General features: G+C 39.2%; 1 protein-coding gene across 1 annotated transcript in view; it reads right to left on the bottom strand.

The window, feature by feature from the left end:
- Positions 1-1,900: 1,900 nt before the first annotated feature.
- Positions 1,901-19,125, bottom strand: part of GABRA4 (gamma-aminobutyric acid type A receptor subunit alpha4) — a 46,114-nt gene continuing 28,889 nt past the window's right edge. Inside the window, exon 9 of the mRNA XM_063157344.1 lies at positions 1,901-13,929. Within this exon, the coding sequence (XP_063013414.1) occupies positions 13,396-13,929 (534 nt within the window). The 3' untranslated portion in view covers positions 1,901-13,395. The remainder of the gene's footprint in view (positions 13,930-19,125) is intronic.

Genomic DNA, 19,125 nt, shown 5'->3' with positions numbered 1-19,125 from the left:
TCTGTGCCTGCACTGGCTGCCCTCCTGACATGGAAATTGCTCGCATAAGCTATGAAATGTCACATGAGCTACAGCCAGCCTTTTCCCAGATGCTTCTTCACTTTTATCTGGAGCTGTCATCTTGCTGGATTCCTAGAAAAATTTAGTGTTACCATTTCAGACCACTGGACAGGCTGAGCAGGGTTTACCTTTATATACATACCAGGTCAGAGGCTGTTCAGTAGATGAACACTGATATTCAGCATTTGAGAGCAAATGCTGAATTTGGTCCATTTCATTTTGGTCCAAATTCAGCATTTAAGACTATAGTTGATTGTGTCTTCTCCAGGGCCATTCCAAAAGAGCATCCAAATATAAATTTGAGAATACAAACTTCAGACTCAACCCTGCAGAAAGGAAGAAGGGAAAAGGGCAGAAGGCAGTGGTAGGCAAAAAGCCAGAACCTGACTTCCACAACCAAGTCCTCCTCAGCTGTGCTGTTCTCCCAAGAGAAGTACTAAGTACTACATATAAAAGTAAATACATTTAATGGGAATTGAGAGCTCCTATTCCCAGCTCAATATCAAATATTTCATGGGCCCACAGTAAGACCACTCAGACAGAAAACACAGGCTCAATTCCCTTAAACTCAGACTGAAAATATATAAAACAGAAGTCTCATGCTCCTACAACCAGAAATGGATCTCATGCTCTTAAGAAGCACTAATCACACCCAGTACACAAAGAGGTATTAAAAATTAATTTAGGAAGTGTTTTTCACCCTCCCAAGTGAAGTTCCTGATAATTTTCAGCCTTCAGGTTGAATCCATCTTATACTACCAGTAGCCATAGTTCTAAATTACATAAAACCTGACCCCAGCATCCACTGAAACTCTCCTCAGATGCCAAACAGGCCTTGCCATAACCTAACAGCAGAAATCCCCATCTAATCAATGCAAGTGACGTGAGTAAAATGTGAGAGGTGGGGTAGGTAGTATCATGCCATGTAGCGTTAAGTGGCAGCAGCAGCATGTATGACTAATTTGTGCTACAGGCTTAGAAATGACAGCCACAGAAGCTAGGAGAAAGGGCTGTAGTCTCCCGAATCTATGATCTAGCTGTGGTTGTCAAACATAGCAGATTTCTTGGCATCAACATCTGTCCCTGAAGCAAGCAGCAATTACAGCACTTTGCAGCACTGCAAGCCATTCTGACAGCTTTCAGCTCAGCCTGCAAAGAGATTTGATGGTCCTGGCCACACTTAGCAAAATAAACTAGGATTCCCCACTCCCTGCTTTGCATGGGCCACTACTCAGACCAAAATGATTTCTCCATACATGCCTCTATACACATATTTGTTGCAAGCTATAGTTAATTTTTGCTGAAACACCAATTTTAAAAGTCTGTGGCTTCTAATGTACAGAAGCTTTGCCAGGCCCAAGTAAAAAATAATAGAAAATCACTTTAGGTCATGTTAAGAAATAGAGCAGCTGATGAATGTTCTGTTGGCAGGTAAGGCAAGAAGGAAGTGCTCTCTTGGATTATCTCACAGGAATAAAAAATAAATAAATTAGATAATAAAGTGAGCATTGCTAATCTGTGTATTATTTGTTTCTGCTGCTGTGAGAGAGGCAAGGTAATTCATGTTGCTTTTAGCTTGTTGACATAATGAGATACATCATGGCAATGATACATCAGTAACTGGTCTGCCATCTTAATAAATAATAAAGCAGATTAACATTCATCATATTGCTTATTGCTCATGAAACCCACTTTATCTATTCATATCTAAAACATCAGGTTGATGGAACCATTTAGCTAGCATCAATGTTGCAGCAATCATTTCAGGAGAATCCATATTAAAGAGGTTTACTGTATTCCTTTCTCTTTCTGCTTCAGGCCACAATTAGAAAGACAACTGTTTAAGAACTCTCACAATTGTATTTTATTTGACATCAGCAATACACTGGAGTATAATAGGAACAATTTTTTTTGCACAATCTTTCTTGCAAGATGGATTTATTTTCCAAATACATAGATGTTCATAATACAGGAAGGTAACAGTTAAGCTGCACAATAGCAAAACAAGTTGACAGCTATCAAACCACCTTTTAAGTTTGTTAGTATAGTCAGGTGACCAGCATTGAACATATCATTCAAATAATTTAGTTAACCTTCATAATTCTTCAAATCTTCCCAGCCACATTGTTCCATGCAACTAAAATGTGCACCAAGAATAGTGCAAAAGAATTCAACAAAAGGCTTCCCTTGCTTTGATTTCCTTTCAGTTTTTCCCCATGTATGAGCCAATACAAAGGGATAAACATCAGAATTTGGTATGGCACAGGAACTCTTGCAACATGCATCCAGGTCAGCCACATGTTGCAGAAGTAGTAAGATATTGACAGAGAAGATAGAACTTTCCTACAGGGGGTGTTTAAAAAGCATTTTTACTGTGTTTGCTTTAAGTGTATTTTCTGCATGCCACTACTTTTACAGAAAAAAAAATATAAAAGTACTTCCAAAAGCTTCATATATTTCACTGGGAGTCTTCCTTGCAATGTCTAAGCCTAAACCCAGATGTTTTGGTTGCAATGGACAGGGCTTCTCAGGAAAAGAAAAGCTTACAGTAAAACAAAATATTAGTAAATATCATATTTTTTATTTAACTTCTTTTCATTTTCAGCTTAAAATGACACAATATATATGACATATAGCAGCAGCTACACATCACATATGAATACTTTTTCTGGGGGGGGCGGTTCCTGATACACAGGTCTTAAACTTAGAATTAGCACAGAAGTTGGTATCTCCCAGTCTGCCCCTCAGCTGTGAATTTGTGAGTAGAAAGAGTGAGAGAAAGGATCTCCATCATTTGGATTTTAACAGCTCATTCAAGTGCCCCAGCAGTTTGGAATATCAGGACTGGCAGAGTGCAAGGGTGGTAGATAAAGGTGAGAAAAAGGTACCCAGGGCAACTTCTAGGTGCCTTATTTACTTACTACCAGCAAGTCAACACTGTGTTTGCATATGGACTTTTAACACACTGTCTCTGCTCTGGATGCCTGCTAGTGATGCAGCACAGAGCACAAGTTAGTCATCCAGAAAATCAGAAACCTGAAAACTTTTGTCTGTTCTACAACTGACCCGTATCTCAAGCAGCCAAACTTGGTTTATGCCACTGCACTAGCACTGGATCTTGAAGCCCATCCCTAAATCCTTACTCACCATTCCTTAGGACTCCAGCCCTACTAACACTGTGCCTTCTGCTTGACTGCCAGGGTTTATCTGCCCCTGGCATGGATGCACACCCTCTCCCTGCCCAGATTCTGCTGTCCACCTGGGATGGAGATGTGATGCATAGAGAGCCTGTGGCCAAAGGGAAGGCGTGGGAATCCCACACCGTCCCAGAAACTGCTGCTCCTCACCTCAGCCACTCAGCCACACAGCAAGGGAGCAAAGTCAGGGACAGAACTTGAGCAAACCAAACAGTGCAAAAGTAGCAGAACATGCCAAAGATTGGTTTAGATTGTTCATTTTGAAAGTTTAGAACAGCTAATGAGAAGCCCTTAAACTTAATTCAACTCTAACATCTTACCTCAGGAAAATGCCTCAGCTGTTCTTATCCAGAACTGGGATACCTTGTCCTGCTGAACAGATTGCTCCACCACTTACAAAAACATGCTCCAAACTCAGCAAGGCTAGCACTGAGTGCTCTCTTAAATGGATTGATATATTGAACCTAAAAATTCCTACGTCTTCCACAGTACACCCATGGCATAGCAGAGAGAAATCATGGAAGTGTACAGGGAAGCTGGTTAATTGCATATTTAGTAAGATCAACTTAGAATGTGAAGATCAAAGACAGCCATTTTTTCACTCACATATCTTTTCTCATCTGATTTCACTATATTTATGTATATGATAGCCAGAGAAGAAGCGAGAAGTAGCATTTTAAAACCTCTCCACAGAATCTTCCCACCTTTTGTTTATATATTGTCTCCACATTGTCCAAAGAGAAAAAATATAATCCATGTATTAAATGGCTACTGAATATCCCACAGCTAAGCTTAACAGAAAATCCACATGCATTTCACCTTACCTTCCTAAGTGAAATGTCTACAAATAAAATTCACATTTTCAGTACAGAGAAAATATTTTTGTATATAAAATGTTTAAAGATTTAACTAAATATCCTCCAAATTAGAGATTTTCTTTGAAAACAAAAGCTATCTTTGTGAGATAATCATAGACAGAAGTTTGCATAGAAGTGTTTCCTACCTTCCTGAAGTTTGCAATGGAGCTTTTGATTTCCATGTCTGCAGGGGAGGAAGCCTCTTTTAAAAAAAAGTTTAAAAATGAGAAGAATTCAGCTTGATTTACTTCTTAATAATTATGCAACAAAATGGAAAAATGTGCATAATTATGCAACAAAATAGAGCATCAAAGAGAACCCCCTTTTCCCAGTGTTTAAGTTACAGGAGAGATGGTGGGGGCATAATAATTAGACCTACAAAAAGTCAGCGCTGCAGTTCTGTCTCTGGGAAGGCCCACAAGCTGCTGGCAGGAGACTGTGGGTACTTACCTGGCAGCAGCACTAAGCATCTTCTGTTTCATTAGCAGACCTGTATTTGTCACTCCCACCACTCTTCACTTCAGAGCATTTAGCAGATAGGCAAGGAGCAGACAAGGAGCAGAACACCTTGGTGCTCCTCTGGGACCTTCTGTGCTGTTGCTGAGCAGTGCTGACCTGAAGGAAGTTTTCACTCTGCCCTATTTTGTACTCCAAAAAAGCATTTTCTATCCCCCTCCCACTACTCCAAAGACCCTGTTGCACTACAGGACAGCTTGGATGCACAGCAACATGAGGGCATCCCAGCTGGCAGCAGAAGCTGCCTCACATCTTTTCAGTCTTCTAGCCACAGCACCAGAACCCTTAGGGGAGATTAACTGTGCTGATCCTCAGGCAGGATTTGCAGTTGGAGCTGAATTCCACATTGCACTCAGCATGCTCCTACGCTGCCTATTTGGAAAAGGGGCTTAGGGTGCATTTTCTTAAGTGGCTTAATCCAATATAAGCTCTGCTCAGCCTCTGAGAGAGGCAGCCACACTCTCCTTACCCTCTGTTTCTGACCACAGACTCCCATCTTCTCCCACACGAGCAGCACAACAGCTCTCATGCACCCACTGTGGGTACACACACACACACCTTTGCCTTTTGTGGATCCATGCTCTGCAAGTGCCAGCTTGTGAATGTACATTTTCAGACATGGCAACTCTAAATGCAGGCGCAGCCCACACGCTGTAGCACTGACTGGATTATCAGAAATGCTCAGCACCAAACAGCTCCCGTGAATTCAGGTACAAGAATGAAGTCTTCAGATTTAGTAGGAAAGCATGATACTTTAAAAAAAACCTGGTTGTTACTGTAATGAAAGCTGTTTTTTTCACCCACATCCCCTCTGATAACTGAATTAAATCAGAGACAGCATGTTCTCTATTTAGTCTCTTAAACATAAAGCAAGTTAAATGCTAAACATTCCAAAGTGCTTCATTACTGAAAATTAAATGTATAGAGCACCAGAAAGATTATTTTTTTTTAATGTTACTGTTTACATTTTTGGTTGAGAAATGTTCTAAAACAAAGGGAAGCAGTAAAACTTAATAAAACTCATTCTTTTCCCTTTCCTATTCTGTCTCCTAATTCTTCCTGGCTGACAAAGAAAATACCATTTTTGCAAACAGCTTCAATGGAACACAAATGTTTATAATAGGACATTAGACACTTTTCTTTAATACTTCTCATTATACTTATAATGAAGGAATAATTATTTCTAGGCTGTTTCCTGCCAGATGCAGTTCTAGTACCTCTAATAGGACATATCTTAAAATAACTGCTTGGTAGCAAGAATTAATTTTTTCATCCATACTCATGTTTTCCCTTCTCTCCTTTTCTCTCTCTTCAAATAACTTCATTGATTTGTGTCTTTCAAAAATTCTGGCCTCTTTTTTTGTTGTTTTTTTTTTTTAGTCCATGACTTGTCATTGATATAATACACAAAATCACCTCTGTGGAGGAAAAATGGCCACAGGGGCACAGGAGGTTTGAGACAGCCTGAGAGAGCCTCTGTTTTAATGACAGTGGAGGGAAGGGCAGAATCCTCAGGCTGTGGTTTCACACCATCATTAACCCAGCTCAAAGCATCAATCCAGGCTCTCCACACCCTCCTTTGTACCAGCACTGAGATGGGAGCCAGATCAGACGGACCCCACTACTACCAACCAGCCAAAAGGAAACAAGACAAAATTGGGGGTTTAGCTGGACAAGTTATTTCAGCCTGCTTCCCCACAAACACTGAAATTCTTCCCCACACACAAAGCAAGGCAATAAAGAAGAAGGTGAGAGTGCTACACTCAGCAGTAATGTACACTTATGGTGTAGTCTCAAAAAAAGCTTGCAAAAAGCTCATGGATTCTGCTTGTAGCCTCTCTGGTGCAGACTGCTCCAGAAGATGGCAGAACATAAGCCAGCTCCAATTCAGAAGCCTCTAAGAATAAACATGCCCTGAGTCCTGCCTTGCCCAATGTGCTTCATCAGCCCTTCAAACGTGGGTTAAATATTCAAGACCAGAATTTTTCACAGGTGGATTATTTTTCACCACAAAAGCTCTGCTGGTATTGATTTGCAAAGGCATGTATCTATGAAACAAATATTTTAAAGTGATTGCTCAAGAGCTCTGGTTATCTGAAACACCTCAAATCTCCATCACTCCTCTGGTGATAGAGAATGTTGCCACAAATTAACAAAAAAATGAAATACATGTACATACAGAATCATCTACTTTTGAAAGGTTCGTTTGACAACCTGGCACATCCTAACAGAAAAGGAGATTTTCAAGCTTGCAAATATAAAGCATACTGTGACATTACTCTTAGTAATAAGGTTAGATATCTCATATTTCAAAATAACTTTGAAGAAGTACTTGTAGACATTCTTTACTTCTGAGACCTCCATCCTCATAGCAGTTTTACTTACCATGGAGATGAGCCACCAGCACAAGATGATGATGCAAGACAAAGCAGTACTCAAATAATTTTTTCAATGTATTGAGCTCAGAAGTAGAGCTGAGTGTTTCATACTGTCATCTGCTTCTTCTACCAAACTCCAGTTAAGTATTTTCCAAGGATGAAAACATATTCACAATCAATGGTTTCCTTTAGTGTTTCTTTATGTCATCAGATCATCCACAGACTGCTGTCAGTTAACAGCAACCTGGATACTTCATTCACAAAAACACTAAGCAAATGTTTTTGTGAATGCAGCAGCAAGATGACCAGCAAGATGACCAGCAGGAAATAACCCAGATTTCATGCTACTTGAAGATTAATTCAGTCACAGATTAATGTCACACTCTTTCTCCAGATCTTTTTCTTGAAAACAGGTATATGAAGACAGTGATAAAAAAAATACCTACCTCACATGGTATTTTCCATCCAGAAAGGTACTCTTTCAATATAGAACTATTAGCAAGTGCATCTTGACTCTGCTTCCTTAAAATTCAGGGAAATTATATTATTTCAAGGAATATATATATATATATATATATATATATATACACACATATATATACATATATATATATATATATATATATATATGTATGTATATGTACTCAGGCTGCAACAGCATTAGTATTTTTAAATGCTAGAACTACACTATTTTTTTAAAAACCATTCAAAAATTGATGGGAGTTTGGTGGGTTTTCTAAAAAAGGGAATCACCAAGGCTTTTGTTTTGCCAGTGTTATTTTTATTTTGAAAAAGCCATCATGCTCTCCATTCCTCTTGCACAAGAAAATGAAACTAGAATTATGACCAAAAATATAGTGAACTGCAATGGATACTAACTGGCTTTCTCTGAAATCCTTTCCAGCGGAATAATACAAAAAGCATGAGGAAGTCTAAGAGATACTTTTAGATGCAATAAGTTATGGACTAGAAGACAAAGCTATTTAATTCTGAAATAAATACCTACCAATTTCTAACTCATGTGAAAACAAATTATATTTTGCAAATTCTATCAATTTTACAATAATTGCATTTTTCATTCCCTCAGTTAACACAGAATATAACATTAGCAAAGAGAGATCTTTACAGGGTGCTCTGTACTTCGCACTACTCTCACTTGCCTGGGATGTGGCAAAAATTTACTTTCAGTCTGATTTACTCAGAACACACTGAAACTCTCCCCACATTCACATTCTCCAAAATAGCTACATCTTGACTCTGAGAAGAGGCCTACAAATGAGGACGGTACAAATTAACGTATATCAGACGCTTTCAAAATGGCACATTTTTCCTTCCAGTAAACTTCCCTTTTAAAGTAAACTGAAGAAAATTAAAAACACATACTGGTGCCAGTGGATACCAGTAGAGATTCTTAAAAAAATGTAAACTCACCTTGGAAGCCCACAGTGAAAGAAATGCAGGATCTTGAAAAAAAAACAACTAAATAATTTTAAAAGATGCTACTGTCATTTAACCTAATTTTTTTCTTGGATTTTTCCCCATTTTTTGGGGGGTTGGTGTCTGGTGGTTAATACTGATCCCCATAATGCTATTTGCCTCTCAGATTTTCATTGAGTATGAAATTTGTTTATGCAGTCTTGTTCTACCACATATAAATAGAGCAGCAATAAAGCTGATACTTTATTGCTTTACTCCTGTCAGAGTATGAAGGGAAGCATCTCCTTTTCTCCCCACTTAGCACTGACCCGCTGCAAACTTACTGCTGTATAGCCCTGAAGCTCTGTAAGATTCTACAACTCTGATCATCCTAGGCTTGATCAGTACCATCAGCAGATGTTACACTAAACCTAGGCTTCTCAACACTACAGCTGCTTTTTTCCTAATCTATTTTTCAATATTAGGATTAAACAAAAACAAAGGTGGGTTTTTGTCAGCCATCTGTATTGCAATTCATAACCAGCGCTAGCCACACAGACCCCTTCTATTTTAGTGAGGTCAAGCCCTTATTGGCAAGTCCCAGGAAGGCAAGGAACTCACCAAAATTTCTTTCCTCCTTCCAAGTTAAGCAAAAGTTATAAGAAGTGTGCAAAGCCCATGATCTATTCTGCTACTCAAGCAGAGCTCTGGCAACTCTTGGGATTTGTATGTGTAGTGTGCTGCTATAGCACACTGAAAAAGGGTCTCCTAAGGAATCTGTAGGATCTATGGAAAAATGTCCCAGATGGCCAATGTGTGTCCCTTACAAAGCCTGTATGTCATTTCTCCCGTTCTGGCCTTCCCTACACTTCTAACAACACAAGGAATATGGAAAGTCAGGCTTTGGATAAATTGGATAAATAGATACCGCATACCCTGACAGTCTCACATGGCACACAGACAATGAGCTACAGCATTAAGGGACACAGAGGCCAAATGACACACAGGAGGTGCACAGTACAGTGGAAGAAGATGGAATTCTGGGCATATAAAAAAGCTGAGTTCATTCAATTTTTGGTAGAAATACTGGTTAATCCTATTAAATACATTTACTTGGTTCCCCCATTTCTGGGTAAGGTCCATTCTGAATGTTGAAGATGATGAGATGCCAAAGGCTACACTTGAACACCCTGTAATCAATAACTCTCAGCTCCTGTTAACAGAAGAGCTCTAATCACATTCCCTATTAAACTATTTACCTCTTTCATTCAATTATCATCCAGTTTACTTGCCTGATGAAAGGGTAATGTAGAGTGGATAACTAAGCAGTTTGAAGTCTTTTTTGCCCTTCAATGACACATGGGAGAAGAAATGCACTACCAACATCCATTTGATAGACACAAGTCCATTTTAATAGGAGGAAAAACAGATTCCAGTACTGCTGGTGAGCTCCAAGAGTTCAGGTCACCTTGAAGGGCTGGGGGCTAAGCTGGCAACCTTTCTCATCTTCATTATTTTAAGTTGCAGTGAAACCTGTTAGCAGTGGGCTCACAATTGACTACAAACCACACGTCAGTTCCTGTGAAGGCAATCTTCCTGAACCAAGTTTTTAACTGTTTTTCTCAAGTGGCTGCATTAGTGGTCAGGGCTGCATCACTGCAATCTGTGGGAGTTTTGTTGCTGGTAACAATGTCTCTGAGGAAATATCAGCGGACAACTACCTCTATTTCCCTGTAAAGATTTTTGTCTTTCTCTCCAGTTTCCTTTCCTGGTTGATAGATGTGAACTTATCTGAAGTGTTTAGTTAGTTTTAAACCAGCATGATACTGTCAAAAAAAGATTGTTCAACAAAGCCAATAGAAAAAAAAGAACAAAAATCTAAAAATATAGCTCCTGTAGAGTTCATCTCACTGAACCTCATCTCTAATAAGCTGTTCGGTCACTGAAATGACACCTGCAATGTTCTCCCTTAGGATTTTAGTTAGCAGATTTGGGCTGCTATATTAAGCATATATCTCCTTTTGTGCTTTCAAGTTATGGTATCACTGGTATATTGCAGTGCTCTTTTTTGTTTTACTGTCTCTGATCATCCAGGGAGATTAAAAATAATTAGGAACAACTATTAACAATAAATTCCTATTTACATTGTCCACATGTAATTTGGAAAGGTAATTATGGCAATTTCTTCATATGATGCAACATAAAAATGTAGTAAAGTTCAATAAATTAGTCCTAGACTCATCATGATTTTTTTTAATGTACTTCATTTTGAATTTAGGCATGGAAATTTTGGAACTTTTGGTACTTCAGAAATACACTGGATATTTAAAGTAGGTAACTTTTTCTGTGGTATCATTAAAAATTTCTCCCAAAATGGAAGCATAGAAATAAATACTTGTAGTTTATTATTTTTGCAGTTCTTTTTCCTCCTTTTAAGTCTTTAAACAGAAACTACGAGTGAATTGAAGGAGCACATTTAGATCAGTCTTAGCTTGAACTAGTGTTGATCCCACTGAACGATGCACTAGAAAAAGCTGATTATAAAATCACTATACAGGGATGGGTGGAAAGAACAGACAACTGTTTCTAATGAATTGTTTAAAGTTCTGCCTGTGAGAAAACATCCTTGGTTTTCATCACAGAAAAAAAAGCAAAGAGTAATTTTATTAACTTCTGGTGCAAATATTAAGTTCTCCACACAGCAGGTCACCATTTTTCATGCTAGACGTATTTTATCACCTGCGCAATTATAATCAATAATTGCCAGAGGTTTCACTTTGTTTATTCTGGTTTAACCAAATAAATAATCCCTTGCATACCATCTTCTATTCCAACAATTTGTAACAATGTGACCTAATTAGAGAGGAAACAGCTACAGCAAATAACAGTGCATCCAAAGATATAAACTACTGCAGTTGGACATCATGCACGGGTGCTCCATTTCCAGTTCTCCATTACGCCACACAATTTTTTCCTAATGAGTGCTGTAGTCTCAACCATCTCCCAGATGTAGAAGATGAAAAAGGAAAGAACCATACCTGGCCCTTTGAGAGCACCCCTTATGTAAAAGAAAGACTTAGGCAACTGATTATATCACTCCATTATAATAAAGTTACATAAGACATTTCCACTGCATTCTATCATCTACAGTTCATTATTACACATGAAAGAACCATCTGGGATCCATACTGCACACTGCAGTATCTCTTGCCGGGTATCTCCCAGGTCCCACAAGTTAAAGGTCAGATTCTCAGCCATGAGCTGGCTAAAAGGCTTGGAGAGACACAGGCACAGTCATAGTTTTACCATTATGGGGCTTTTTACCCTGACTCTTGTCCCAGCATAGTCTAGGGCAGTCTTATGCCTCCCTTTTGTTGCCAGCAGCTTGTGGTCTCCAGAAGTCCCTTGGTCATTCTCTGGGCACAGAACCACTGAACACTCACCTGATCTGCCCTGCAGCACAAGACTTTGACAATAGGCCACCAATCTCCTATCCAGTCAGCTGAAGCTAAGGATTACTCCAGACCCTTTAAAGGCACAGCCAGAGCATAGCTGAGAATTTGGCCCTTGATTCTCACTTGTCACCTGCACAGAAACACTAACCATTTGCCAAGCCAGACAGTTCTGTACAAACATTTCTTTTCTTTATTGGCAATTTGTTTTCTATCTGTTCCAGTGAAAATAATGTTTATGATTAGGATTTCTATCAGGTTTAACTATTCAACTCTTTAATAATGTTGCCTGCTTGCATACTGTAATTTGGTAAGAAAAGCAGCTATCTATGCCACAGTTTAAAGTGAACAAATGGATAGTAAATTAACATTTTTAGCCTGGGATCCACCTAGAAAGTTTACTTTCTTATTTATACCACAGCAGTCCTTCTCAAAAAGAGTGTCTTTCATTCACTCAGTGACATGCCACACTCATCTATGCACAGGAAATGGGGCTTTTTTTGTTTAATTTTCAAGCCACTTTTAAAACTGTGTTGAAAATTTAACTTGACACAAACATTACATAAGGAGGTGGAGGGGGGAATGGAATATGTGTTTAAAGGAAATCAGGAGTGTAACTGAAAAGTATGGGGGGAAAAAACAAAAAACAAACCAAAACCCAAAGCATCCAAAGAAAAAGCAAAGAATTTAAATGAAAAGTTGAACATTGTGGTCTGGTCCTCATCTACTACAATTGATGTAATTTAGGAATAAATCCACTCAAGCTGGTCAGCAAGGTCAAAGAAGAATCACCCACTTAAGATCACCTTACCAAACAAGAAAATCCAATTTTGAGAATTACATCAGATTTCAGATTTTACAAGGTTCACTCATTCTTAGTTTGGTGTGAGAATTTCCCAGGTTACAATGCAAAATAATGCTTAGTAAAAATATACGGAGCTCTACAACTCCTTTGCATAACTTTCCTGGAGTTGCACTCTCCCAGGCTGGACTCTCTTCCCTTTTGCTGCTATTGATTTTCTTCCCCCCATTCTGTCGATTTTAATCTAGCAGGGAAAGTCCTTTTCTAGCAAGCACTGTCAAAATATACAGGACATAGACCTCACACTCAGAGAATGCAATGCTGTGTCCAGACAGCAGTGCTGGGTGCCTCAGGCATTTGTGATAGCCAACATGCATATTCCTAGCAGTCAGATGTGTTCCACTGCACAGCCGTGCACCTCTGCCTCTGATTTCTTTCAGGTGCGTGTTCCTTCCAATTGCAAGTTCTGTGCAGCCAGAGTAGCTTAAATCAAGCAAGTGTTGGTTCATTGCTGGCTGAAGGGAGGAAGACCCATTACTGTTACCCATTACTCTGTTAAGAGTTAACAAATTATCCCCAGTAACTCCAGCCTTTAGAACGGGAAAGTACCACACAGCTTTTATAAATAAGAATTACTGACCTTTTTAAATAGTTTCAAAAGAAGAAACTCTGCATCAAATGTGAGTATAATTTAGGAACTACTACATAGCAGCAAAACTACATTAGACTTTCTGATTTTTCCATGGTATCCTTGGATAGATACACCACCCAGTAGACCATGTTAAATGCTCCAAAGGTAACAGGAAATAAAATGCGTGCATATTTGTCTATCTTACTCGTGCCAGAGTGGGAGGCGGGGGGAGGAGGTGGTGTGACAGCAGATGGCTTTGCAGATGCTCCTAATGTATTAGGTGTGGTGGTCTGAATCTGCTCCAGTCTAGATCCAAGCAAGTGCTGAATGGAAGGGGATCCAGCTGTGGCATGCTGGGATACAAATCCAGTTAAAATTGGGGTAGAAGGAGGAGCTGGAGGGGTAGCTCTTGCAGAGGATAATGTCTCCGATGCGTTGATTCGTGTGAAAGGGTTGGGACTTGATGCAGAAAGGGAGTGGGGGGTAATGTCAGAAGACCCCTGAGCTACAGAGGGAGGCTGGACAGAGCTGTGCCTTGTGTCAATTCGGCTCCCACCATCAGCTTCAGACTGTACTGTGGCATTTGTTCTTTTCCTCACATTTGAATTGGCATCTGTACTCTGCAAAGTTACAAAAAAATACTTGTCATTCTTAAAATAAACACTCAAACAAAAGCAATGGAAACTATAATCAAGCACTATCCAAGTAATACTCACAAATATAACCATAGCAGATCCTGAAGAACAAAGATACAAAAAAAATGATGAAAATGGATTTAATAGCATATAAAGTGACAAACAAGAATTCCTTTTACCTGTGGCTGGAATACCAGAGTGAAGACATCACACTCCATGTGGTGCAGTACCTATACAAACTGAATACCATGAAGCTAAGGATTCTCAGGCTAGAGTCACACCTTTTTCCAGGCTCAAGCTCAAAACAAGATTCCCCAATGTCATCTCTTTCTCTGATGATATAAAAACATTCTAGATGCAACTTTCCAGCCATGAAGTTTTATTTATTCTATATATCTCCAGAAAAATAACCACCATATACTAGGAACTCTAGTCTTCTACAGAAGAGACTGTTAAAATGCAAGTATTCAGCAAACCAAGCTGCCACATTGCTGTTCTTTCAGAAATAAAGCCAGTGCTTTTTCACATCAACCATAGGCAATAAATTAACCAAGCACAACTGAACCAGGGAATAAATTAGTCTCTCATCAATTACTCCTCTCCGTTCATTAGGTAAGAGAAGTGGTGAATTCTCCATCACTTGGTGTCTTCAGGCAAGTCTGGATGTCTTTCTGAAAGATATTCTTCAACCAAATAGTACTTATTAGGCTGCATGAGAAACCAAAATACAGATAAGGAAGTACGGGAATAGAAAATCCATCAGAGTTTAACATTCTGACTTTTGGGAGTAGGACTTGGCTTCTGCCTTTATTCTCTGCACTTAAGAGGAAGACTAACATGTCCTGAACTTCCTTCTGGAAAGGTATTTAAAGACTTCTGACCTTCAGCAATGCACCTAAATATGATATAAAACATATAATACTTTAGATATAATACGTGAATATCTTCTAATTAAGAAACTAACTGATTTCCAGAAGACAAAGACTTGAGGACAGATAGGGTACATAGGTCTAAATACAGGCAGGATGAAACAACCACTAGTTATATATAAAAAGTCCTATGTTTTATGCCTCTCTGATTATTCCCAAGCATTGCCCTGCACCATACCAACTGTGCCTTTGGCTCCCCTTCCCTCCAGCCTTCCCAGAGAACCCTGCCAAAGCTCACAGCAGAACTCAAAGGGAGAGAAAGCAGGCAGCAATGTCTTTCCTCCTTCATCCAACAGCAGCTCTCTCCAGCCAAGTGACAGAGCAGTAACAAAGACTAGGTTAGGTGTTATTCAAGTACTAGCAGTACCTTGAGTAGTGACAAGAGTGACACTGTGTCTGTCTGCTACACCAATTTTCACTGTTCTGCTCAAGGAAGCCAAGAAATTGAAGCTAAAAAGAAATCTAAAAAAAAAAACTTAAAAAAAAAAATCAAATCATTTGATAGTATTCCCATCATGACCAGAATGCTGGTCCCTAATCCTGTTAATTGCAGTACAAATCTGTCACTGGCAATACTGTTGGCCTGAATTTATCTGAAACTGTCACAGCTTTATGCCTGTTCATGTCTGATGTATTTGCCAGCTCACAGTTGATATATCAAATAATCCCTCTTAAATTTCAGTTTTCCTTCCTGCATAGAAGCATGTCAATCCCTTTTATTTATTATTCTGCATCTGCAATCCAAAGAAGCAGAGGACTAGAAGAAACTGTTTTTTCCTAAAGAAACACTAATTTACTGTTTGATAGAGAAGCCCAAGTCACACTTTCGGAAGTGCAGAAGTACACACAGATGTGAAATTTGGATACTTTCATACTAGGGTTGTCAATGACCCAGGAACAGTAAAGCCATTTTCAAGACTGCTAAATTGAAATGATAAAGTACAATCAGGACAGGGGTACATTTACTAGAGACTTAGCAATACCTGGCGGAGCGCTGCATGTCACTTGAAGGCTTGCAAAACTAAGCAGATGGAAGTCATCAATGCTCACTGCCCAAAACAACATCTCTGTGCCATATATATACCCCTAGTAAAAGGGTAATGTGATAATGACAATCTGACCAACAAAATTATAAACGTATGCAAACACTTGCTACCTCCCAAAATTACTTCACTTTATCCTTTTTAAAACAACAGCACAAAACACAAAACTGCCTTTTCGTTTGGAAGCACTGACTAGGTTTGGATGGCAAGGTTTGCATGACATAGGGGCCACAGGGGTGCATTCTGTGAGAAGCTGCCAGAAACTTCCCCTGTGTCTGACAAACATGCACCTGCAGCCCATGGAGGTCCCCATGCCAGAGTGTGGAGCAGCCTGGTTTTGAAGGACTGCACTCCATGGAAGGGACCTACACTGCAGCAGCTCATGAAAACTGCAGAGCCTGGGAAGGACTCACACTGGAAAAGTTCATGGAGGACTGCCTGCCCCAGGAGGGTCCTCACACGAGAGCAAGACAAGAATGTGAAGATTCTTATCCCTGAGGAAGAAGGAGTGGCAGAGATAACTTGTAATGAACTGACTGTAACTACATCCCATCCCCCTGAACCACTCTAGGGCAGGAGATAAATTCAGGAGTAAAATTAAGCACAGGAAGAAGGCTTCCGGGATGATGTTTTAAAATTTAGTTTTTGTTTTCTCATTACCCTACTCTGCTTTGACTAGTAATAAATTAAACTAATTTTCCCCAAGTTGAGTCTTTTTTGCCCATGATGGTAATTGGTGAGGGATCTCTCCTTGTCCTTATCTTGACCTATGAGCTTTTTGTTGTATTTTCTCTACCCTGCTCAGTTTAGGAGAGGAGTGATAGAGCATCTCTGGTGGGCACCTGGTGTTCAGCCAGGGTCAACCCATCACAGGCACAAAAACAAGAAACATAACATGAAAATCAAATAGGAGCCAAATGAAAATTCAAGCCAAGAAAGGAAGGGCTTATCCAAAAGTAAGGATTCTTTTACAAGGGCAAGTCAGGAAAGCACTCAATTGTCCAGAGCCAACAGGACTGCTGTGCTAGTCCAGACGAGGCTCCACAGGAAACACCGAGGGCACATTTTTCACATTCTCACTCTGGATTAATACAGGTTCTGATTTTCTGGAGGTATTTCAGTAAGACTTTTGGGAGACATTTAAAATTGTGTATCTCAGGGATGCAAAATGGGAGCCTGGAAACTACCGTAACATCCAGTCTATTCCACTGTGCAGTGCCAGGCTTAATAGATCTGAGAAAGACTGCCTGTCTATAAAACAACAAATTCTGCTTAGGTAAATGCTGCTTCACCTTTTCTTTGAAACAGTCTATCCATCTGATAGGTCCAATCAATTGGTACAACCAATTCCACACACACCAGAAACTCTGATCACCACCAAATCAGAAGTTGTAAGTGCTTTGCTCTGATAAATCCCCCTTCAAGAGGAAACTTTCTTGCTATAGATCCTGTCAGGAGAATTCAGCCTCTGAACCTTTACTGTCAGAAACAGTGTGGATGAATTTCAAAATTTTCAGTGATTTGAGTGCACAATTCCTGTCTGTGCATAATCAAAGTTCTCAAGAGCTCTGAGAATACATATATTGTCCTAATTGCAAGACATCTTCATTGGCTAAAGCTCTGTGGTTGGCTGGGATGCATTAATGTGCACTAATGTATACCTATTTTATTTTTAACAGCCAATATCACAAACAGTGAAAACTAAATTCCAGCCTTCACGGAACTTCAAACATTTATCACCAAAACTTTGATCGTGCCAGAGGTAGATAGGTGAGTGTAGTAAAGCCAAGGAACTGACCAAATATGGGAAAATGTGGAGTAAAGTCTTTTTCAGAAGAGACTCATAATCACTCCTCCTTCCTACCCAAATGAATATTTCCTTAGCGAATACAACTAAAAACCAAAAACCAAAACAAAAAACTTGCTCAGTAAAACAGGTTTAGAAAACTCCCATCCTATGCATAAGCATACTTCACTGAGGAGGAAGGAGGCTGTAAGATAGGACAGGAGGTTCAAATTCAGTCAGACAAATTTTATCACATAGCGTGCAATATGAAAAAAGATTTTTTAAGTACTGACTGCTTTAAAAGGCATTGAGATTTTGCTTTAGTTTTAAGTATCACATACTATTTCCCATGCATTTTATCCTTAAAAGAACTAAATTAGGGAAATAATAATTGAATACAAATTCTTCCTATGTGTAATGTCCTGATGCAAGATGCCCTTTTGCTAGTACTAGAACAGAAAGTCCATTTAGCATGAAGGTAGGACATCTATACCAACCTCCTTACAAATATAAGTAAAATGTGGTAATTAATGCTGTATCCTTCCCTTTACCAGTGGATTCAGATGCAATTAACCATGAATAATATAATGAAAGAAGCTTTCAGCATAGCTCAGGATAAATCTATGCAATTTATAGCTTAATACTGTGGCAGATTTGTGGAGTAAGTCTGATGGTCAATTTCTATGACAGAATGTATGGAACAAACAAAAAAAAAACCCTTCAACAAATCTATTGCCAAAAATCAACTCACACATCATTTGCTTTTCCATTTAAGCTGAACTTTGACGGATACTGCTGTTTACTACAGCACTAAAATGATGCACAAATATGAGCTGATCTAAATTCTTCAATATTTAACATGGTTTGTACACCATAAACAGCTGCTCACATAATGTGGAAATTCTGAAACTATTTCTAAGCCTATGTAAGCCTCAACTTGAGCCAAAAAAAATAAAGTACCGGATTGTTTTTTATGTATTACCAGTTTTTGACAAGCGAGGCAATTTTGCACTTCAATGAAGTCAAGATTGCAAATTTAGCACCAAGTGAAGTAGCGTGCAGCAGCTGAGCTGAGGTTCAAGGGAAGGGGATCATCAGCACAGCAATATGCAGTACTGAACTGACAAACTTAGTCATCTTGTTACAGAACAAAGAGAGCTGGTAACAACCACACTGCATATTTCCTATGATAAGGCCAACCTAGAATCCATAAAACAAACAAGAACATAATTTAAAAGTCACAAGTCATGTCCTGGGGAGAATGCAGCAATGATAAAAGTGATTACCAGAACACCAGGGAAGTTAGTCCTTAGGACTGTATTTAAAAACAAAAGCAGTGAGAACACTGCAAGCTGCGAGAAACTCTTGTGTTGGTGCAACATTGTACAGTCAGCTGTTTCATGCAACTCAAGAGCATCTTTCT

The sequence above is a fragment of the Melospiza melodia genome, chromosome 5, assembly GCF_035770615.1.
Source record: "Melospiza melodia melodia isolate bMelMel2 chromosome 5, bMelMel2.pri, whole genome shotgun sequence".
In the NCBI taxonomy this organism is placed as follows: domain Eukaryota; kingdom Metazoa; phylum Chordata; class Aves; order Passeriformes; family Passerellidae; genus Melospiza; species Melospiza melodia.
This window is presented reverse-complemented; position numbering and strand designations above follow the sequence as displayed.